The sequence below is a fragment of the Haliotis asinina genome, chromosome 14 (genome assembly GCF_037392515.1).
Source record: "Haliotis asinina isolate JCU_RB_2024 chromosome 14, JCU_Hal_asi_v2, whole genome shotgun sequence".
In the NCBI taxonomy this organism is placed as follows: domain Eukaryota; kingdom Metazoa; phylum Mollusca; class Gastropoda; order Lepetellida; family Haliotidae; genus Haliotis; species Haliotis asinina.
In genome coordinates, this window is record NC_090293.1 from 35,820,842 (window position 1) to 35,845,771 (window position 24,930).

Below are 24,930 nucleotides of genomic sequence, written 5' to 3' on the forward strand. Positions count from 1 at the left end.
AGAATGCCTCTGTCAATAACGTCATCAAAGCTTTCAATCCCCGTTGTGTGATGACAATGAAAACGATCATCGAGAGTTTGATCAGCAGGTGGACAGTCCAAACAATATACAGATAAGCTAGATACCGGAGGCCATAAAGCGGATATACGTCCTTGATACAATCTGAACCTTTTGTTTGGCCGGATGGACTGACCAACGGGGTTCCTGCTTCAGAAACAGGTGAAATAACAACATCCAGCTGGCGAGAATGGTAATTAGATATTGACTGCCGTGTAACAATGTGTAAATAAATATATGCCGAAAACTCAGTAAGAAATATGGAAGGCCAGTTAAAACAGAAAAGAGGACATGTAGCTAATGACAGTCTGTATTTAGTAAAATCAGTTTGGGGTCCTCTGCCTCTTGAGCTTGGTTCATGCAAAGGGTCCTCACGGTTCACCGGTTGTGGGTTGAACTGGCTCACGGTTCACCGGTTGTGGGTTGAACTGGCTCACGGTTCTCTGGTTGTGGGTTGAACTGGCTCATGGGGCATGACATGCTTAAGCCGACGGAGTTGAATTCGGAGACTTTGCTCCGTCAGGTAAGCGAACATGGGTATGGCATTGTCACAATGCAGATTAAGCGACTTGCCAATGATACATGGATTATGAGACCATCCTGTCGCCTTCGCATACTCAAGTAGTGTGGATTTTAAATGTTTTGACCAAGGTATTCTTCGTCGGATGTGAAAAAAGATAATCCTACAGCTGGTCTTTCCTCCCGAAAGGTCAGGCCATGTCTCATCAATGTAGAATTCATCCGGCAGGTGTGTCGTTACCCGGAACGTAGCACTGTTTCCATGCATAGAAGAGGATAATGTGGGCTTACTTCAAAATCTTTAGTTACGAGGGATTCACACTACATCCGACTTTTATTGTGTAGCATCATGTGTTGCGTCTAAAAGTACGCACTAAGTTATTTTCACATGTCTGAATTGTAATATATTGCGATGCGATGCGATGCGATGCGATGCGATGCGATGCGATGCGATGACTATAGGTTATACAGCTATTTTTGATCTTAGCAATTTTTGACATTGGAAAACGCATAGGAATGCCTTTGGTGACGTAATGTATTTACACGTGCTCAACCCTTTGGCTGCAATCAGGCACGTGCTCCTGTCTCTAATTGGGCGTTCATGTCTACGTTTCCATTGATATTAGCGCATTTCATTGGATACACTTACTGAATAAATAAACTAACGAGCGTCCGAAATAAAAATAATTGTAAATTGTCAAAAAATTGTCAGTCTGTTTGGAAAAAAACTCATCTCTCGCACTCAAAATGCCTCGTTTACAGCAGAGCAGTGGGAGAAGCAATCGGTATGCTACAGAATGGAGCAACATAAGAGCATGTGACTTGGACCATGAATGCTGCAAACCCACCACAGCCAGACTTGTCACACGTCTACTACAGACTGGAAGTACTACAGACAGCACAAAGAATAGTAGACCGAAGGTCACTACCCAACAAGAAGAAAGGCATTGGGTGTTTCAATTGAGAAACCGATACGACATAGTGACGTCATCAAGCACCATCAAGTAAGCAGACAGACTGTGCCCATACGACTTCGTCATTATGGCCTTCGTGCCCATCGACCTTTCAAGGGCATGACGTTGAAATGCCAACAAAAACATGTCAGATTGCGATGGACCAGGACTCTGCCACACTGGCAGCAACAAAATTGGCGAAGGGTGCTCTTAAGTCGATTCTGCATTGTGATGGATTACTGCATAATGCACCCCGATGACATTCATGTGTCAACAGAACAGAAGTTGCAACGGTTTTCTTTTTGTCATCCATAAATACTGTTGCTAAGTGATTGCTTTTTACAATAAAATTTAATTGTACGGCACTAACCACAATTTTCCTTTGTTTTGTATGATCAGACCAAATATTTCGTGGCGTTTTTTTGGACACGTATTTATATAGTTGATAGTGTTATGTTTTCAAACATCACGAGTGTGAAGAAATCACCCCGGGACAACGATGTTGAACACCTCATAAACATTAACACAGTGGTTGTTCAAATGCTTCAGAAACAACCTGTTTCTGAAATCCAGTGCTCGGAGACTACGCGGGCTGTTCAAAAGCTTTTATTACTTTTGTATAGAAAATGAAACTTCCGCTATCAGCCAACAAGTGCTTCCAGATGGGTGTCGCCATAAAATCATAAAGTTGCATTCTCGGGTGCAGTGTGATCTATGTGAGGGCCATAAAAGCAGGCAATACATCTAATTAAGTGTTTGTAAGTCATGTGAAGCGCAAGCAAGAAACCAGAAGTGAAGAGGAATATGACAAGCGGAAAGCTGTCAACGTTCTCACTAAGGATCATCACTGAATGCATGTTGATTGTATTGCAAAACGTAATTAGCCTAACACAACTTTTAACTTGCTTTACGTGACGTCCTGTACTACTTCCGGCACGAAAGCCAAGGTGATCTAAATGCTGATGTCTTTTCCTCCTGCTTCACAGTGTATATTAAAGAATCGTTTCTTCGAGTCTCAAAGTCACAGTATTCAGTGAATATAAAAATGCAATCTTCATGCAAAGTGCCTTGAAAATGGAGAGCGATTCACAGTGTCATTGAACGGACAATGTTACACAGGTCAATCTAAACGCCAGTTAATTACATGGGTGTTATTCAATTTGCCAGTGAAAGCAATTCCTGTGAAGTCAAGAGTCATATGTCATGAAATACTTCTCACCTAGTCACCCTTACATGTATCCCACACCCCGTGACAAAGTTGGAGGTCCAAACGTCACTGGCATCAGAGCAATAATATACACAACCCAAGGTGTGATTTTGTACAAACCGAAGTACATATATCTCTAGCAACCTAAATTTGTTATGCCATCCAATCATCAATGATGCTCTGCACACTCTTGAGACACAACATTATTTCTCCTACCAGAACTGTAAGAGCTGGGCAAATTTCTAATCACAGAGTGTTTGGTTAAAGTAGTTTCAGATTAAGACGATACTGCTGTATGTTCATAATTCAGAATGCATCACTGAGTGAGAGAACCTGTTTTATGTTACAAATAGGGTATACATTACAAAGACGTTTTTTGAGTGTGTATTCATTCTAAAGACTTTATCAGACACCCACATAATTATGAGACGTCAGTCACTGTTGTAAATGTGGTTATGCCCAACAGTTTGATCAGAGTTAATATAAGAGTTTATATAGCAAACTGGAAACCAAAAGTCTCTGTGTATTGTAATCTGACTTGTTGAAAAACATGATCAAATGAGATTTGATCCCCGGAAATTGCAAGACTATTCGCTGCGTATTGACTGGTAGAAACATCGCAAACAATTGCTTTGTTGTGTCATCAACAGTGGAAACGTCATTCAAATCATATTATGACGTAAAGTCAGAATGACGTCACAAATGAGCAGCTGCAGATGCTACCATGGGAACCAGCTAAAACGGCCAGCTGATGACACTTCACTGCTGTGCCCCTACTCGATGTAAATGAGTTCAGACATTAAAACCCTTTGGTTTACTTTTGTGTTTACAATGTCGCTAAACATCATGTGTTGATCACTTTCCATGTGTTATTGAGTATTTGAAGCATGGGGATATTTCATTTGAAACCTCCGGCCTACGCCGTCAGTTCCAAATGTATTTCCGTGCTTCAAGTACTCAGTAACATCCGGAAACTGGCCAACACATGATGTTTATCTCCTAATTCGTTACAGTTCGTTCCATTCTTAATACTTAAGTTACACAGGTTTCTCACAAAGTGTGCTCATTTTAAGGGTTTTGAATATATAGTCGGTATAGTTTTTGTTGCATTAGTATTATTTTAGGATATTTATATAGCGCACATATCCATTATCAATCTCAACTACCTGGGGAGTATACAACTCTTGCTAAACTAGAGTTTATTCTGGTTCTCTCATCCTAACCATTCACAGCTTGGTGGACTGGGATATATAGACACAGTACTGTGTCCATGTTTTGCTGCACGTTGTTGTACCCGCAACTATGCACATAATCCACCTTGTCATCTTGCCATGATCTGATTCGTGGGCTTGTTGTACCGTACACTAGGGTGTGTGACAACACGGAATGAGTCAGCACACAAAGTTGACTCCAAGATTTTAACACCGGGTCACAAGTGGGCTCGATCCCGACACCTCAACCTCGCTGGATCACTAGCCTGGCGCTTTAGCCAGCTAACCTACTGTGCCCCCAACAGGTACAGAGCCGCGAAGTGTCAAAGATCTTTAGCCATGACGCTGTAAGTGAGCTGTGTCTTATAATTGACTCTGTGCTGGGGATTAGGTGACTGACTCTGGCGATTAGGTGCTGGTTCTCAATCCAACTAAAGTACCAGAATCTGTACCTGAGGCCGTGTAATCCCCCGAATATTTGTGTAATATGGTTCTTGCTGGTTCAGGGGACACCAGAGCGTCTCTTGTTCCCATTACATTGTTGTTTGAAAAACAATTTAGTGACATGATGCAGTTTTCATTGTTTTCACCTCTGTGGTGCCAGAGTATCTCATTTGCAAACATCTTGATTCCACACCTCGCATTTCTTATCCAGACCTAACCTTTTCAGTTCAAGATACCCAAAGGTTTGTTTTCACTCCAAATACCGATGCCAAATTAAACTATTATTGAAAATTCATTGCGTAAAATCTGCACATAAAATAATGAAACCATTATCTCAAACATTACCAGAGCCAGATACCAGGTTTTAGCATGGTTACGTCGTCGTCCTTCTTACTAAACGAAGCAAAAGTTTATATACTGGGCAAAATAAGTTAGGGATATTGGTATTGTTATGACTGACATTTCGTCAGTATGTCAATGAAAAGATGCCTCTTTATTTATCATTTCAAAATTTACAAATATCCCTAGTTATTTTTGTCCAGTATGTGTACCAGTTTTGTGTGAGACATACCGTGTGAATAAACATAGAAAAGAATAAAGGAACACGTATACTTTCAAACGTTGTCTTATTCGTTTCCACGATTCATTTACTTGTATGCCTAGTTGCCACGATATTGAAATGTTACGGAAAAACCTACACTTTCATCAGTGCTCATACCATGATCTTGTCAAAGATCTATCTATCTGCCTGTCTATCTATCTATCTATCTATCTATCTATCTATCTATCTATCTAGATGTATGTATGTATGTATGTATGTATGTATGTATGTATGTATGTATGTATGTATGTATGTATGTATGTATACACACACAAACATATACATATACATATGTATGTTGTGCAACCGGATGACCTTATGGTGACGTTTTTCCTTTGTATGAAACAACCATTTTAGATTGCAGGGTACAATCATGTCTGAGCTCGCCCCATGTTTGAGTATACCATTTTAAAGCAGAAATAACTTCTAAATAGAAAGGTTAACAGTCAGAGTATTTAATCATCAGTAACAATAAACGATGACAACAGTATGAAATCAGTGACACCCTTCAGCCCAGTAATGCAACCAAGGTCCCTAAACAATAAACTACCAATTAGACAGTGATATTTCTTTCCCAAGACATAGATATAGACAAAAACATACACGCATTACAATTTCCTTAGTCAACCAATCAAATGTTATGGATTCACTAGCAATGTATTATATTAATGCATCCAACATACCCTGAAAGGGCGGAGTCCGTATGCATCAAATCTTATTTCGTTTAATTGCATCAAATAAAACAAAGAACACCACCAGTATCAGCATACTAGCACTTCATTACAAAATGCTTATATTCTGCGAGATATCACAGTTTACATGGATCAATATTTCTTGCTAACTGACTATAACTACGCTCCTGTGGGTGCTTTGCATATTACAGCACTCCTCTTGCTGCATTCAATATTCTTCCACTTGTAGTTGCGTGTCAACAGCCTAGTACATTGTCCATTGGCCACATTATCCTGGGAATGTCTCTTGTTCCAGTCGGTGGACGGAGACCCGTTGTCCCACTCAAAGGCCCTGGTGACGTTGTTGTACACGTATCCTGCACACACGAAGCATCATTAAACACGTGACTATAAATATTTATGGAGACAAAAACTGAGACTCAAAGCGCAATTTAACAATCCTGTTTTGTCGTACTGTGTTTCACAATCGTTGATGTCCATATCTATGTTGCATCCTTTCATTTTTTTCTGTGTAACTAACAACAGACAAAATAGATTAATTAGATCTTGCAAACATCCACTTTTAATTAAAATTATTCAATTGCGTAATAATCTTGCTACTGGCCAATACGACATCGTCTTCTGTTGGTTACCCAGCCACGTAGGCATTTCTGGGAACACAATGGCCGATCTTGCCGCTAAGGCAGCACTCAACAAATCTGTGACACCACTTCTTATTCCATACTGTGATTACCAAGCTAGCATTAGAAGTTACATCCGTGCTCTGATGCAGAGGAAGTGGGACACCCAAGTAGGTGTAAATAAATTACATGAAATAAAACCGTACATTGGGCTGTCAGTCCAGATTTGAAGAGGTTATTTTACGACGATGTCGTATTGGCCATACGAGATATACACATAAATATTTGCTAAAAGGTGAGGATCCTCCGTTTTGTATCCCTTCTGATGAAAGAATCACAGTTGCTTGACTGTGTTGAGTATTCCATCACCAGAGATCAATTTTTTAATTCACGAACTTTGAAGGATCTTTTAAGAACTATTAGTCCTCGTTTAATTATTTCATTTTTAAAGGAATTAGATTTGTTAATTGCATCGTAACTAGATAAATATTTTATAATTGGAAGATTAAATTGGTAACTCAAATCGTTCGTGGCTGTACCCTCAAAGGGGGTTGAAGTACTGTAAAATATCTGTCCTCCTGAGAGGGTACGTAAGTCCCAAAACATTTGAAGTAAATTTAAGTTTTCCAGGTTTTTAATCGTAGAATGTTTATTGTGTAGCTAGATTTGTCTAAATTGCTAGCAGCTGAGGGGATGATGTAAATCCAGCTATGGTCCATGCAGGACGCAAATGTACTGTAAGTCGCCATGGTCTTTAGTATGTACTGTCGTCTATAGATACATTGTTGTAGTTCTAATCACTAATTGTACGCTTTATTCTGTGATATTCTACTTAGTTTTACTGTCCTTCGTTGACAGGTCTTCACAATGTATGTGCTATTAAGTTATTTGTATTTTTATAATTAATTGTTCTCGTCACGAAATGGCTGCAATAATGCCGATGTGACGTTAAATATTAACTCACTCACTCACTCAATAGATTAATTAGACCTTAATACTGTCAGCAAATGAATAAGCCAACAGATACATGTCTAAATCACATACCCTGATGATTCCATTCTGTTTCACGTGGTAACTCTATACAAAGGGTATGATGGATTGAGTAACGGTTCCACCAATATTACAGTTTGTTCATGCCGCCCCTATCCACAGCAACATAACATGCATACTCACCAATATAGACATGAGGCGTCAGTGTCTTCAACGTATCTCCCACGAAGGTGTTTTCAGCGTCACTGAATACCGTGAGAATCTGACTGTCACCTCTGTAATGTAATCAGTACGACTTAGCTCCCCGAAACAAATTCAGATGATGAAAGCTAACACATACTGAAAACGTAGTTTGTCTAGAATCACTCACACATTTAGAATCTTTAACCACTCCTGGAGTAAATGTTAGGGTCCACTTTCCGAATAATAAGCGAGTGTAGAAAAGCTTTTATTAAGTATTATATGTCTGGTTGGTCGTAGTTTGGATGAACGACACAGTAAATAGTTACTATTCCTTGTAGTTAGTAATCTGTGGAATGTACGAGGAAATGCCTTAATGCTTCACATCGTTTCCAGTATTTTCCAACTTCAGAATTGTTGCAGCATAAGGACTACGTTGTACATGGGGTTTTTACACCTGAGCCTCGGGAATCTGGATGTTGACATCCTCCATCGATTTGACACTCAACACTTCACAAGGTATAATGGTCTCTGCCTGCCACTCATAAGGGGTGCGTTAATGACTCATCACAACATACTGCGCACTGTGTACCACTTACAAGGAGGAAGTCGTCACTGGTGTGTTAATGACTCGTCACAACATAATGGACACTTGACCGTGTACCACTTACAATGACATGCACGTTACAGAACTGTGCTTTGATTACAATGACATTCTGGTCACAAGACTGACCCACGTGGACGTACAGACTATGGTACTAAATAAAGTACAACTCACTGGTTGCAGAAATCCCTTGCTTCGTTGTATGTAGCCCGTAATCCAGAGTAGAGGTAACAGCTGTCGTTCTTCTGAACCCAGCCTGAATCGTATGAAATCATGAAGAGGTTGGTGGTTCAACAAATTCATAAACACCCTGAACACTACAAGCTATGGTGTTTTACTCATTCTTTGAATACACGCAGCAGGATGACAAACTGCAATAGTGGCTACGAGGAAGATACACTACCCACAGACGAGGACTTGAGGAAGGAAGACATATTTGGGCAAAAATATGTTTGGTTGTGCAACAAGATAATTTCGTAGACATGATTACAACTGCGACGGTAATCCGTTACATTCAGATTAAAAAATAGATACATTATGATGTGTGGACTACACAGTGACCTCTTAGAATGACTGGACGCAGAAAAACAAGACATACCAGTTGAGCACGGCCTTGCAGCTGACAGGGTTTCTGAAAATAACAAGAACTAGGCTGAAGTGTTGGACACAGCTATTTGAAACAGTTACTCTTTTAATGGCATCTGTTACATAACAAAAAATAAATGAAATGTTACGAGCACAAATGTTTTAAGGGCTTCTGTTCATGACATTGTATTACTGTGGCCAGGACGATAGAGATATATACTCACCGATCTTACAGACGACACCGATGGAAGTTCCCATTTTAACCACTTTCTTACTGAACAGCTTGGTGTTCTCCAGCCCTGCAGATCAAACAAATTCGCCCAGAATGAAAACCATTTTCATTGAAACCCGAACACTGCAATGGCATCAAACAAATGCGGTTGCAAAAAGCTTTTGTCACAACACAAATACAGCTCAAAGTGCTGCTCACGTGGGTAGATACATCGACAATCCTGATACCCTATGATCAAAACCCACTCACCGATAAACTCCTCTCCTTCCTTTTCAACCCAGTAGTCCATGGACTGGCCAAAGTGGTAAATGTGTTCCTGAACGCTTGCCTGAAGAGAGATTATTCGTGGTTATTGAACGTTAGCCCATTAATACATATTTAGTAAATATTTACACAATTGTTTCTTGAACCCATCCGGCTAGAGTTATCAGACACCAGCTGTACTGATGGTTACCATACTTTCTTTATCCTTGAAGTTCCAAGACACCTTCTGTATTATTGAATGCAAACACTACTTATTGTAACGGGAAATTGTCCCTAGTATCTTCATTCGGTCTGGTTACATGGTTACTTTCGTAGTTGTTGTTACTTACTTTCTGTAGATCTTGTTGTGCAAACATTCTTTGGTAGTAGTTACTGAAAAGATACCTTATGTAGAAATGATAACGAAGTACCTACCAATGTCTGAGTATTCGATACATCGGCCAGAGTACCGCGTCTGGTGTAGCAGGCGTGTTTGGCGCTGTTGTATGTGTGCTTTGTGTTGATGATGAGGTAACAGTCGCCGCCGTTCAGTTGCTGTCCGTAGTTGTTAGGACCGCAACTTACTGGAATATATGAAAGGGTCGTAAGAGGAAGGTGGGCTGGACATTTCGTCAAGCTAATGTTGACAGATTTACTGCCCATAGAGGCTGGTAGTGTTGTGTGGTGTGGTGGTGTTGTGTTGTTGTGATGTGTGGTGTGTATGTTGGGTTTGATTTGGTTGTGGTAACGTTGTTGATTTTATTCGGGGTAGAGGACCATGCACATACCTGGAGAAGGAGGGCTTCCAGTGAGAGGTAGCTGACACAAGGCTCGGTGACTCTCTTTTACTCCACCATCATCCCAGCCATAAAGGCTGATTGCTCTGAGCACTGTAAAATGATACCCAACACGCTTTATCTCCTGACCATGAATATCATTTATTCTGTATATCATTAATATCGTCTGTAAATAAATTTTCATAAATTGCAGGATGTCGGTTTTAACAACAGCATATCTATTAGTACAATCCAAAATACACATTTAGGACCATTTATGAAAACATCACATTAAATTATTCCTAATATACTCACCTCCGTAGTCCTGAGAACGTGACGTGCCCTGACCAGGCATAACATTTCTGTAACCACCAAGCGCTGTACCATCAATGAAGACGTAGGTGCCGTCATCGATGACGTCGTTAAGTCCGAACCACGCGTCCGTCATGAAGGGTCTCATGTAGCGCTCCACTTCAGACTGAAAGAGACAATAACAAACATGGGCAGCGTGAGTAGAAGAGGTCGTGTCTACTTTGAAGAATATCAAATTTCTCGACAATGTTTCACAGGTAACAACGTCTTTGTAACAACACCTTTGCCCTTTCGTCAGCAATAGCCCTGAACCTTCGCACATATCTTTTGTTAACGAGTAACACACATGAAACATATGTAAATTACCTGAACACTCTCTGAGTTGATGGTGGCCAAGTTCCCTCCGAGTTTGACGCACTGTGCCTGAGCTTCCACGTATGAATAGGTACCAGAAGTGAGGTAATAGCACTGCCCGTCGATCACCACGCCTGTAGCCCGACACGTGGTCATGGCCGAAAGTGTTGCTGAAATAATCATCACTTGGAAATTATGTCTTTTGTTGATCCATTCTACTTTGCAGGGTCTAAGGTGAGAGTCCAAAATCAACACGCGTGGTTGGACTCTATTCATTTAGCACAAATCTGGCACATTTAACTGCTTGACGAGGCTACATTTATCAGTTGACGATGCTTACCTCTGCCGGTGGTGTAGACAGCGTTAGCCAGGGAACCTCCACAGTTGGCGGTTTTGTTGCCTGAACAGGATTTGGAACACATGGTGCTGGTTCCAAAGCCTCCATACATATTACCACATCGACATTCGTTACCGTTCTGTAGAGCAGCGTACACATAACCCCGGTAGTAGCATCTGAAATAAAAACCATAGGATATCATACATAACTTAAATATAAACACACAGGTTTCTTTCTATGTGATGGATTACACGTTGAACTTTAACCTTGTCCTTTGCATCTGTTCGGTGTCCATTATTGAACAACTCATTTTGTTCACCTACCTCTCTACACAGGAATTGACAGTCATGGACATGACTAGTTTGATATACGCATAGGGGATATCTCTGAAGTTGAAACTGTCTTTGTAGCAGCCTTTCAGTTCCGGTGTTGATCGACCTATGGTGAAAATGGCAAATACTCACTCGGAGCACATGGCTAAGGACTTTTTGGTCATGAATATTTCAACTTGAAATAAAGAGGGTAATGCCAATGCTGACTTATCCTGACAGGCAGACTTTGACCCGAGTTAATAAGTCAGAAGGATTGATTGTATGATGAAAGCCTATGTCTTTGTCGGTACTGCGAATCATCAGCGAGATGCACTGTAGTAGAGTAGTTACCTTCATGTACAGGATCAGCAGGACACACTGGGATGGAAGGTGCAGCACTGAAGAAGTTGGACTCCACCTCGGCACCAAAGCCCTGAAAGAAACCATGATTTGAATTCAATAAAGATGAATTCCATGATACAATAAAAAATAAAGTAAGGCTGAAGAGTTGCGGCTGAAATTTATGATGCCGATTGATTGGAATTTGTATTACTTGTGACACAAATTTACATGTGCCTTGTTTAAAAAACCGATGGGATATATAGCTATAAACTCACCTCTGATGTTGTCTTGTTACAAGGCTTTGCCGTGGGTATGTTCACTGCATCCTGAAATATTGGATGTCGATGGTTAAATTTGACCTATTACAAATTACTTTTTTCAGACGTTGCTTGATTAAACATCACTTACATCTTCAGGTTTGTTGTAGGCTCCATTGTATGTGTTGTTGTAACAGTCGATAAGATCATCACTGCCACCAATTCTGGTGATGGTTAGTGACGGGCATCTGTATCCTGGACACGTCTCGCCGTCAACACGATTGACATTGGAGTATATCTTGATGAACAACAGCCTGTAAAACATCAAAAGTTAAATAAGGACTCCATCAAAACGGGATTTCAAAGTATTAACATTATTCACTATTCTATGAAGAATAGTGATCGGGTGACCAGACTCTGCAGAGCATGTATCCATCTGTGGATATGAGTGAGCACATATCCTGTGTACATCCGTCCACAGAATGAAACAGCTGCATCCATCCTGTAAACACCCTCATCCTGCAAACTCACCCTGCGGATTTGTCCCAGAAGTAGGCCCTCCCCGTGGTGTCGCCGTCTAGTTCGCCGATGCTGCTGACGTTAAAAGCAGGAGTAGATGCCCTTATCTTGGGAAGTCCACTGGAGAAGGTGAAGCTGGTCACATCTTTAGGGTAGCACAGTCCAAGTCTGACATAGTCACCACTGAAACAATCATTGATAAATGCCTAAATGTACGTACAACTGTTCGGTTAGGCCTGTAAAACTTTAGAACATAAAACCGTTAGGTTTCGTCGCCCATAGCTGATAATCATTTCGGCTTTGAAATGCACCAACAAAAATATGTAAAACATGTAAGCGAGTGTAATGATGATCGATGCCTTGCTGTACAAAACTTACCTCTCTAGATTTTGTGCAGATACATGTAGTTGCGTTGGAGCTGTACCGTTAAAGTACACAGTGTAGGATTTTTTCTTGATCACCAGGTAGTTATTTCCCCTAGAACCTGTCAAGGAAAATGCTATATATAATTGCAATAAGCATTTTTGAAACGTGTAGGATATATCTACTATCAACTTTAAAAAAGTTAAATGTATTATTTCCCCATGCTTAATACTGTGAGGTCTATTTTGTGTTGAAGTGAGGCCTTAGGCAAGACATACTGAAAACATTAACATACTAAACACCTCTGGATAGATAGGAAAGATACCTTCTAGGGCAAAAGGATCATCAGGCCTGTCGTCCCGGCGCATGTACATTGGGTAGTTCTTGTCTAATGTTTTAAGAGCCCCGTCGCCTTTAAAGATAGCCTGGAATGTGAATCACGACTGTCTTAACTTCCTCATCAGAAGAACGTGTCGTGTTCCACTGATCTGGACACTCTAACACATCAATATTTACCTCTAAAGTCAACAGTATTACAACAGCACCAGGCTTGTCAGTCTAGAAAGCCTTTCACAAAAATGATATACCTGACATTACCATGTCATCACCATCAGCACACTCTCTACCTTCAGCATATACACCTTCAGTGTAACTATTGTTTTTTCAGAAATCGAAGGAACTATGGGAGTGCTTTGAATGAAACATTACAGATGTAATTCCCCCCAAAAATATTATTCACTTTTAGATAACAATTATATACATTATATGTTTGAATGATTTTTTAATTACGTTTCTACCTTAGCGTAGTCATGGGGACACACAGCGAAGTTCGATACAGGCCTATAGTCACACTGGTTGGTGGTGTGGAAACGTGTGTTTGGCACGAACTGGGTCCCGGGTGTCCCGGAGACGCTGCCATCAATGTCCCTGAAGGTGATCTGTCGGTTGCCGTCTTTGTTCTTTATGGTGGGGACAGATGGATCACCCTTAAAGGCCCAGTTGCCCTCAGTCTGAATGATAGATAGTTCATTGATACAATACAACTACAGTCGAATCACACCACAGTGCTACAAAGAAGTAACACTTTGTGGAAGAGAACTAACGACACTCCCTTTCGTGTTACATCACCACATACATGCCCCACGTCATAAATGTTCACTGAGGTTTTACTTTTAAATGTACCAACTGGTAACATGCTTTGACTTGTTCTGGGTCTCGCTAGACAGCTCACCCACGAGAAATACACACCACGTCACAGAAGCCGAACTTGATGCCCTCAACATGGCTACTGGCTTTAGGGGGATAGGGGTTGCTGCGCTTCACGCTGATGGCCCCTGCGTATCTGGTCACTGACCCTGCTGTCTTCGTCTCGTATTTGTTAAAGAAGGTATTAGTCACGTGACCTGGACCCTGGTAGAACAACACTCCTTGAAGAGGCTCATCTCTGAAGAAACAGTCAGCATATGTTGAGATTACTGTTGATTTTTCTCCAGTTACAAGACAAACACCATTTTAAAATTACTTTACAGCGTTACATTTTTTACACATGGTGATCGAAATCGATTGGTGCATATCTTGAATTCTATCAAGCTTGTGGCCTTCATTCTTCGTATATGGTAGCCAACAACGAGGTGTGCTTCTTGTAAACTGATTTCAAGTTTAGTGAGGTAAAAGGTAAGCGACCAATAATGTCGATGCATACATTTAACATTATAACATACTCATTTCCTGGTCTTGACCGACCGAAGGGTTCCTGAGGCTCGCCGAGGTTGTCCGTCTCCCCAACAAATAGCGAGTTGGTAATCTCAGCGTATGTCTCAGACTTCGCTGCAGCCATAGTGATGCCTTCCGTAGCATCTGCCAGGCTGTGTAAATATATGTGGAAACACTGAATATCATCAGCATATATATTTGATGCAATATGTTTGAGGTATGTATTTGAGGCATACGTTTCATAATAGGCATTGTTGTTAACAAAACTCGTGTTTCGTGTCTGTTATATAATTTTAAGGTAGCTTCTAGTGGTTCATCCAGTGACACAAAGGATACAGTTATGGTAAGTTTGTATTAATGTGTTTGTGCAGATTGTTCAATATGCTATATATTGTTATGGAGGAATAATTCTTACGTGAAGTTGCTCATGATAACTATTCCAGCTTTCGTCCATACATTCAGGTCTTTATTTTTGTATGCTGTGAACCTGTAAAGACACAACATAGTAATTGCAATATTTCAACAAACTCAATACATTTGTGTTCAGGTAAGTGTTCAATCAGAAACTAACGACTACTGCTGAAGATTGGATATTTCCAGCACCATTACCATGTACCCGATGTACGTATTTATTGATAGGGAATAAGATTGGATGAGATTCTCGAGAGGCATTAAGATGCTGTCATTGAAGTAAAAGACATTTGGGTGTTATTATATTGTGTTTTACAGATTACGATCAAACGGTTCGGGCGATCATGACACAATGTGGCTGTGTAAATGAATCATCCGAACCAGACAGCGAATGGGAATTTTCCCAGGAAGCCCTCTTTAGACGATCGAAAGAGATCCTTCCATGGATCATGGACACTCTCCAACGCTGCAGTCTTGTGCGTTACCCAGAGTATTAGAAGAGCTCTCCTGATTTCTGTCAAGAAATTTGTCGAGTCCAATGTATAGCCTGTAGCAAGTAAAAAAAGGACTCGACCAGGAGGGCCTGTCCTTTGACATCGGTGTCTCCTTTGACAAAGATCTCGATGTCATCAATGTAAAGGATATGAGAAAGCAAATTCGTGCTGCAAATGTCAGGGATGGTACCCACCCTCTCCATTAAGCAGAGAGCGTAAAGGATTTGAATACAGACAAAAAGAACAGAACCAGTCACTGTGGGATATTCCCCATCAGACTGGAAGGTTTGAGTAAGTGAAACATAGCCGCTCTGGAAAGTCAATACAATGACGAGACTTCACAATCCTTCTGTAACAGACAGAGTCGTAGGCTTTCTTGTAGTCAATCCAGCACGTGGATAGGTTGCTTCTTCCAAAATCATTTTGGTGCAAGATGTTTGTCCCAGCAACCCAACATCCCCCCTCGCTCTCTTCTGCGCTCACTTGGAGAGCAGAACGATGACAAAAACCTTGTGAAGATTTTATATTGTTTACTTAAACGGGAGAGGGCGGGAGTCAATCCTAATTCTTTGACGTATTGTGTAACCTTTGCAGAACCATGAAACAACAGCATCTGTATTCACGAGAGACAATATAGTACTGGCATTTGGACACAATTGCACAGTTCCCCAAACTGGCGTCGAATGCATCCTCGTCTCATGCATTATATGATCGTAATCATATATCGATAGTACTGCAAAACATAACTGTTTCCAGAACTTCTCACTGTCATCAAACGGAATACCGTTCATAATGGCCACCACCAAAGGATGAGGACAACAAAGCAAGAACTCTCACCCATAGAGATAAGATTTGTCTAGAAATCCCCTGGTCTCTGTCGGCGGGTCCCTTGGTGTGTGTGATACTGAGGCACCAAATATTCCATTCTCGGGGACAAAAACACCGTCTTTGATCTCCCCGTTAGATATACGATGATCGATTCGCAGACCTCTCTGTTAAGTGAATCAGATATCAAATAAATCATCTTTCCAAATTAAAATTATTTAACAACGTCATTGAACAAACCATATACACATACATGCTACTAACCTTGACATTGGAGTGAGCCGTATTGTTCCTGAATTCCTGGATCCTTGTCTGCATGGCGTGCAGTTTCGGAACTAGCCCCCTCTCTTCCTGGCGTTGTCGAGAAGGTCCGAGGGGGAACTTAGAGGCTAGGATCCAAAAACCTACGTTCTGTCAATTACATGAAAATTAATACTTTGAATAGATCTGCAGTGCTTGTGTGACTCAGTCACCTGCCTAATGGACACTCAGATGGACATTCAGTGACCTGCCTAATGCTGTAGTATAAAGGAAGGTCGGACTGACTTTTTAAAACGTCTTTCTCTATCGGAAGCGTCAGAGAGCTGAAAGTGATTAATCACGGCTGTCTTCATTACGCCTATCGTTATATGAAGGATGTGGAAATGAAATGCTTGCTAACCTAAACCCCAAAGCGCCCTGGTACCACGACGTACTGTGAAGAATAGCACCTCTAGTCTGTTCACAGATTTGTCAGTCACGGTTTGCTGTGTCAGCTCAGACAAATTGAGTGTTTTTGTAAACTCAAACACACCAGCTACACGCCATCTCCTTCACTGACTCGGAACTAACTATCAAACAGGTTTGACATAATGCTACTATCCCGGAGGCATGGAAACGTCACCATAGAAATTATGTCTCAGTTCTTTCTTAGTTTGCCTACTTACATCTGAGCCCGCGGCCACGTTGTTGATGAAGGTGTTGTTGGGATGCGTGATCCAGTATGAGGAAAGAGCGCTGGAAACAAATTGTCAGTGTATTCGTTTAACAGGAATACCGGTTTATACAGTGTGCTGATATGTTATCGATGCATTATCTAATGAAGAAAATGTTGTAAAACAAACAACAGCTTGGTTATATAGATTTATATTTTCATTAGATGATTCGTACTCGCAAAAAGGTTTCATGGTAGAATTGCACCACTCCTTCTTCATGTCGGACATGATGTGGGTGCCGTGCATTGTGCCGATACACAGGTTGCTGTCGAAGACGTTCCTCTGCTCGGCGCTGTCCTCCAAGAAGAAGCCGTGACCGCGGTGAAGATAGCACACATTATGAGACACCTGGTGTGAAGAAGTAAAGGGAAGGTGCACGTTAGTGAAATATCTTAACTCCACATACGTCGTGAGATACCTGTAATTACTGAAGTGTGAGACATATTGTGTTAACTTGAACATATTCCTTAGCTGAAACATCATGTACATATTTGAAGCAATACATGTCGAAAAAATGGATGAGTACTAATTGTTTGCATCGGCCATTTGTGATTTACTTGACCTTACGTTTTGACCAGTGGGTCTTTACCATGGGTCACCTTCGGTCAATGGAATCCTAAAAGTTGTAATCAATGTATAACTGATGCTGCTGTAGCGTCACAAGAAAGAAATTTATAGAAAATTTATAGAAATTGCCTAACCTTATTCACAGACGTCACATATAACACATGTTAAACAGTTGAATAGCTTCAAAGATGTGATGACGAAAGTGTAATATACTTCCGTCTGCATAAGACAACATCACCTGACAGTGTGTAATCATGCTGGTAGAGAAACTATGGAAACTATGTTTCTAACCTCAGCGCCATCTGTACCATGGACAGTGGCGCACCTCGTCAAGGAGTGGTGGATGGAGTTGTGACGGAACCAGTTGCCGTCCACGTCGTCGCACATGTGGAAGTGGAGTGGGTAGGTACCTGGGGAAGGGACGTTTGTGTAGGTAAGATGTTGTGTCAACGCAGGATTCAAACTAAATTCGAATACCCAGGTTCGAGTAGTTCCTTTGATACTACTATAAGTTCAAAGTTTGACACTATGGTATCTGGATTTTGTTTCAAATCTGTCACTGTAACTCACCGAGGAATCTCTGCTGCCCCATGTGGTAGAGTTCTACACCCTGGATATGTGCAGCCTCAAAGCCTCTGACAACCTAAAACAAGAATAAAGTCAAATGAGGTGTTCGTGGTTACACTTTCTGTTGTTAACACGAATGTAACAAAGTTGACACATTTCCAGATTAAATGTTAGGTACATGACAGAAGTCTGAACAAATGATGCCTTCCACATATAAAAAAATCAAAATCAAACCCAGAATCACCAATACTTTATCAGAACCCTCCCCGTGCTCAAAGGATCTCAGACTGTTCCTTGTACATTAAGTTGACCACTGTTCAAAACATATTTATGATTCCAATACTTAGTCTTTCATGTTGCTACTTCAGGATATAACGTCCATTCACCTTGACATGACCTCCAAAAGTGTCAAATCCAAACAAGTCACAGAGGTACTGATCTTCCGGCTCGTTGATACTGCAACCCTCTTCCGGTATCACGCCCTCGATGAGGATGTTCCGACTCAGCAGTCCCACTTCCGCCCTCTCGTCCACACCAAGAGTTACCTCCCCATAGTGTGTGTATTTGAGTGGCTCTGAAGTAGAATGGCTGGTTTTGATTCTCAATTCTATAAGCTGTGATATTCGGGTACTGGGGAACAGTATATTGGCAAATGTTTAGGGAGAGTGATTATCTTGTAAGTTTGAACACAGGAAACATGTTGCTCTATATAGACGCTAATGCAATGACAACGATGCACCAGATATACCTCCATGTCAGACAGCTCTGTTGGAGACGAATTAGTTTTCAAATTTGGACATAAATGTCATCAGACTGAATACATGGCTTAAGCGTGAACATTCATGTTTCTGTCCATGTGACAAACTTTCCTGAAAGTAATACACTTTACATTGTGCTTGAAAACATGGACACTTTTGATGCACACACACGCAGAAGCAAGTTCGAAACTTCTCAGCTCCATCTACCTGTCAGACAGATTTCGTTGACGGCACAGGAAGGACAACTCTTGATGGTCATTTCTTCAGCTTGTCTCCAGTCGAAGTCGGTAGAGGATATGACGATCTTGTCACCTACAAACAACATATACATACGCATTGCTCTGATGTTTTTGAAAACATAACTGTTGAATGACATTAAGCTATATTGTACACCAGAGATATTGAAAGAAACGCATGAAAAATGCACGAGAATGGTATTCACCGTCCCTCCACTTGGAAACGTCAGCGTTGAGTTTAAGGCAGGGGTATGCGGCTTCTTGTGTGAGGACCTTAAAGTCGACACCTTTCCTCATTTTCGGACTGGAGAACACCTTGCTGTTTACCCTGAACTGGAATCCGTTGAAGTCAACAGATAGGTAGCCTGTTTCTACAAATTTCTTGTCGAGAGGGTTGGCAGCGTATTTCTCTTGCGTAGTGCCACTGTTGCCTGGCGAAGTATAAATATACATACGTATTTCACATATCACACACACACACACGCGCACACACACACACACACACACACACACACACACACACACACACAATATCATTCTGGCTTTGTCACAGGTATATTCCTTTTATATGTCATCTATATTCAAGCTGGTTATAATCCACCAATATCCCAGCAATAGCACTTTGTTATGGACATAATCTGAGTGATTGAGCATAGCTTTACGCCGCTTTTAGCAATTTTCCAGCAATACCACGGCGGGGGACACCAGAAATGAGCTTAACACATTGTGATCACTTGGGGAATCGAACCCGTGTCTTCAGTGTGACGAACGTCTGAACCATTAAGTTACCCCATCACCCCGGAAATAATCTGAGAAATAAAATGCCCTGGTTGATAACATGAGAACTAATTCACATTGCTGGAACACAGTGACACACACAAGATTTGTTAGAAACATCACACACACAGCGTCCACACAATGCTCGTGTTTGTGTGTAAACGTGGATGTTTTTAATTTGTAGACCAATGTTCGAGTCACGGCTGTAAACGGAATGGATCGTAAAGTACCTGTTCTTGTGATAAAGGCGTAAGCCTGTCTGCCAGTGACACTCCTGATAGCTGATGACGTCAGACCCCCTGCAGCCTCCAGGGCTGTGTACACAGCTGTCATGTCTCCAGTTCCTAGTTCACCTTGAAGAGCAACAGCCAGAATCTTGTCTTCGGGAACACCTGCAAGTGCAACATGAGAAGTTCAGATTCGAAAGTATTGCAGGTAGGTTACACTATAATACAGCAGGTTTGTATCACATCTGAAATAAGATTTGTTCTGGTTTGTTTTTCGGGTAGGCGTAGGACATTTGACATTCTGATACATTGTATTCGATATGCAATTATAGTATAATAATAAATCAAGAATAGATCCCGTGTAGAAAAGAGTCTTCAACAACTCAGGCTTGCCACAAAGGCGACTAACGGAATCGGGTGATCAGGCTCACTGACATGGTTGGCACATGTCAGCGGCTCCCAATTGCGCAGTTCTATGCTTATGCTGTTGATCACTGGATTGTCTGGTTCAGACTCGATTATTACAGACCCCCGCCATGTAGCTTGAATATTGCTGAGTCCGGTGTGAAACGTTACTCACTCGCTTCCTTTCTTTATAGAAAGTAATGTGGCAAAGGTACTTCCTTGATTAACTAACTTTCTATAAATTCCTGGAACTTGAGGTCCTCGTCAGCTATGTCCTCCCCGGTCCTAAACACGGCAAAGTCCCACAGAGAGCCGTCCTCATTAAACACAGATACGTACAGACCTCGAGAAGCTTCCGCCTGGAATGCGCTTGTCTGTAAAATAATATATTCATGCAAGGAGCTGTGTATTTGTGTTTTGATCTTTCTATTTCAATGACTATTTCAAGTACAAGATCGTTTATGGACAAATGAATTATTTGATGAATTATTGTATGAAAGGTAGTTATGCTCAGAGTTCATGCCAACAAATGACGTCAAAAGGATAAATATCCTCGTATAGATTTTCAGATGTAACAATATTTTCTTTTAGATTGTAAGAGAGGGGTCTTCTACGAATCATACCGATCGTTACTTCTTGGAATAGAGCAGTGGACTCAACTGGTTCATGTCAGTGGTCAGTCACGTCACGCATCATTACGTTCGTAGTGCGTTAGAAACCCTCAGGTCCCGTATATATCTGTTGGTACTAATATAGTGAATCTGTCATGCGTATCTCAACATTACAATGTCTCACCCTGCAGCTAGTGATGATATCATTGGTGTCCCTTAAACTAAACATTGGTATCTGAGCATTGAGCTGCCTCGATCGGATGTTAGTCAATGATCTCACCTGGAAATTGAAGAGGTTGTCACAGGTGCTTGGTTCAGCTGTTTGGATCAACTTTGTCCATGATGGCTTCTCTTCTCCGTGTATCTCAATCGTGCCTCCTGCATCCACGCCAATGAACTTCCTCCCAAAGCCAGAAACAGACAACGTGGAGTTGCTTTCACCTTATAAAAGTAAAAGTTCTCATTATTTTATTTCATTCTAAAATTACACCACAATGTAATGAATTTGAATGGCGAGGGATTTACAATGTGTTGGTTTAGTCGACGGAATTGTAACTCTTATCATGATATTGGTGACATGCTCTCGGGGTTACATGATGTGTACCACATGCTGGGAAAACATATGCATGTTGCATTTCACATAGCAGATTAGGAATGATATGTTATATTCGAAATAGTATGATGAAACTAACATTCTGTATTCCGAGTAATCCTATGACAGTGGCATGCTGTATTCTAAACGTAACAAGATATAGCCACTGACGATACAGATGTCCTATTTGATTGTCACTACAGAACCTCCGAAACGCACTGTACGTGAAATTACTTTTGAGTCGACTCGAAGGACATGCTAACTTTTACTTCTCATGGGATGAGAATCCACATAACATGGAAGAGACGAATTCGTAACAACCAAGGATCAATTCAAATGTTCGAGGACTTATTGGCAATGTCCTTACTGAAACAACGCGTCACAACCTGTAAAAATCAAACAGCCGACAAAGAAAGATTCTATATAAACAGCGTTCCTTTGGTTACCTTAACACTGGTGCTGGCGTTTACAAATGAGCATGTGAGTAAGTAACATTATAGCAGAAATAGTTTGGTGTTCCCTTATCGCATTCGATGAGTCGATCATTTGTATAGCGTGCTAAAGGCTATATGCGTCAAACAACTATAGCCAACCTGTAAGTCTGATGTGGGTTTTCCTGGTGAACCTACAGTCCTCACTGCCGATCTGAAGTCGGCCTCTGATGAGGATGTAGCTGACACAGGCGGTGAGGTTGTCCACGTCGCCCCAGACTAACGCTGCCCCAGCCTCAATGGTTATGGAGGACAGACAGGGCGGGGACACGTTCAGAAGGACCTTCTTGCCTGGAACCAAAAGTACAACACTCTATAAAGGCTGAGAGTATTTAATGTATATTGTACGATCTGTCTTGATCATATATTGGAAGGAACCTTCCATTTGCCATGTGTGGAGCAAAGTAGTGGCTGAACAAGACAAATCGCCAGTTACAGAGGTACGGTTAGCTGAAGTACATTGAAAATATGATGGTAAATAAACTGACTTAGAATATTCATCCGTCCGAGGAGTGATGAGCAGTTGTACATGTTTAAGAAATTTGGACAAGGTCGTCTCAAAGACAAGTGTTCGGTTCACTGAGCTTGAAAGTGAAGATGTCATAGCAATTACTATGAAAAGACACGTGACACATATACGTCTATACGTCCTGTAAATACACATATTGATTTTGATATTGCGTTGATTACATGTAATGGCTGAAAGTGGTATACACCTGGCACCAACATCAGAATTTCAATGTGTATGGGGTGCCGCTCAGTCTTGTCCTTTCAATGTATGCAATAACTGGTCAGCTAGCCATGTGTTACCCTCAGGTTATGCAGACAGAATAAACTCGGAATAGTAAGAAGGCCATGGTAGGTTAAAATGACAGGAGTTTGAATGTGGACGAGTGCACTGCTGCTCATAAAGTATGTTTACCTGATGGAATAACAACTTGGTCATCTTCAACCGGCAGTACACCAGATGTCCAGGAAGATGTGTCTCCCCAGTTCACCAGCCCAGCCTCCAAGTGGGGACAGGCACTCTCTCCCACCCATACGGACAAATATACTACAGCTAGCTGCAGCAACATTCGCATCTTTGGTGAAGAATAACTGATACAACAACACGGCCATATTTATACTCAACCGACCACGTACACATGACGTCAGAAACACGTTTATCTATCAACACGGTGGTCAAAGATTTAAACCCCACCGTGTCCTAGGTAATGAAAACGATATCATCGCCAGCCGAGCGTGGAGAGTTTGATCAACAGGTGGACAATACAAATAGATACAGATAAGCTAAACACCTGGGGCCATCAAGCGGACATACGTCCTTGATACAATTAGCATGTTTTGTTTGGCCGGATGGACTGACCAACGGCATTCCTGCTACAGAAACAGCTCAATTAACAGCAATCAGCCGCTGAACTTGACAATTAGATATTGATTGTCGAGTAACAATGGGTAAATACACATTGCTGAGAATAAGTACTATAGGAAGCCAGAAATGAAGAGATGTAGCTAATAAGAGCCGGTATTTAGCACAACTGGATCCATGATAACAGCTTCATGTCAATGTATGAATGTATGTTTGAATCGTCATAATATAATACAATACGGACGTTGACACCTATGAAGTATCCTACCTGTCGTATGAAGTTATGGTGACGAGGTACCTATCACTCTCTGCCACTTTACATGCATTGCTGCTTTAAGATGTATGATTATTTCAGTACCTCTTTATATCTATCTTCAACCGCAGAACGACCAGAAACAAGCAAAACGATTCACGACTGAAACACCGATGGATCTAAGGAATAATTAATATATCTGATCTCTCCCAGAAACCAAGCCTATGTGGTATGGAGGACAAAACAACTGTGAAAATGATATGCATGAACGTAGCGCCGTAGCACCCTGCATTCGCACAATTTTCCTGAAAGGGTATGTAGTTGCTGTATGGAACAGCGCTTAACAAATTATTCATGTTTACCGTATACCGCTGAATGCCTCATTCTGAAGGTCACTTGAATGCACACATTTTATTTAATCGTCTGAAGCAACAAATAAATGAATATTCTTCTTGAATGCACTAACATGAATAAAGCTTAAACAGAAATAATGCATAGCTCATTAAACACTATGTATATTTGTTTACTCCGTCCTATACCCTGTAAACACAAGAAACGTCACGAATGATTTGTTGTTCGGCATACTAGTATTTGTTTGTGGTCTCGTCCTTGACTGTGAACTGACCCTCAGCTAATGGAGTCTCTACATCCGTACCCAGCGGGTTTCACACACAACAAGAATGAACAGCATTTACCAAGTTTAAAACTGCGACAGTATGAACGTATCACCCGAGGCCCATATGACCAAAGTTTGAAATTTACGTATAATGAGAGCATATTGTAGACAATGAACAGATAAAACAAAGACGTGGGATGGCAACCACTTTCCTAAACTTCTAATGCGTGAACTAATTGTAAACGTTATTCATTGATATCATAGTCGATTCCAAAATTCAAGGTTTTATTTTAAATTTAAATTTGTTACAATAAAATGTCCATTGTAGGCATTGG

The 24,930-nt window shown here is 41.1% G+C and overlaps 1 protein-coding gene across 1 annotated transcript; it reads right to left on the minus strand.

Annotated features, from left to right (window-relative positions):
* Window positions 1-5,843: 5,843 nt before the first annotated feature.
* On the minus strand, window positions 5,844-23,439 carry LOC137260773 (inactive cell surface hyaluronidase CEMIP2-like). Its single transcript, XM_067798346.1, has 36 exons — window positions 23,280-23,439; window positions 22,460-22,648; window positions 21,555-21,715; window positions 20,896-21,037; window positions 20,262-20,423; window positions 19,461-19,685; window positions 19,226-19,330; window positions 18,647-18,834; window positions 18,264-18,336; window positions 17,985-18,103; window positions 17,302-17,474; window positions 17,079-17,148; window positions 16,417-16,563; window positions 16,165-16,319; window positions 14,838-14,909; window positions 14,431-14,574; window positions 13,958-14,153; window positions 13,507-13,719; window positions 13,035-13,134; window positions 12,725-12,830; window positions 12,359-12,529; window positions 11,979-12,141; window positions 11,846-11,896; window positions 11,580-11,661; window positions 11,241-11,355; window positions 10,921-11,093; window positions 10,593-10,750; window positions 10,230-10,392; window positions 9,927-10,028; window positions 9,574-9,722; window positions 9,145-9,223; window positions 8,888-8,962; window positions 8,677-8,709; window positions 8,253-8,334; window positions 7,478-7,569; window positions 5,844-6,040 (listed from the first exon to the last, which is right to left on the minus strand). Exons 1-36 carry the CDS (start codon window positions 23,437-23,439, stop codon window positions 5,844-5,846), a joined length of 4,785 nt encoding a protein of 1,594 aa, XP_067654447.1.
* Between the last annotated feature and the right edge of the window lie 1,491 nt (window positions 23,440-24,930).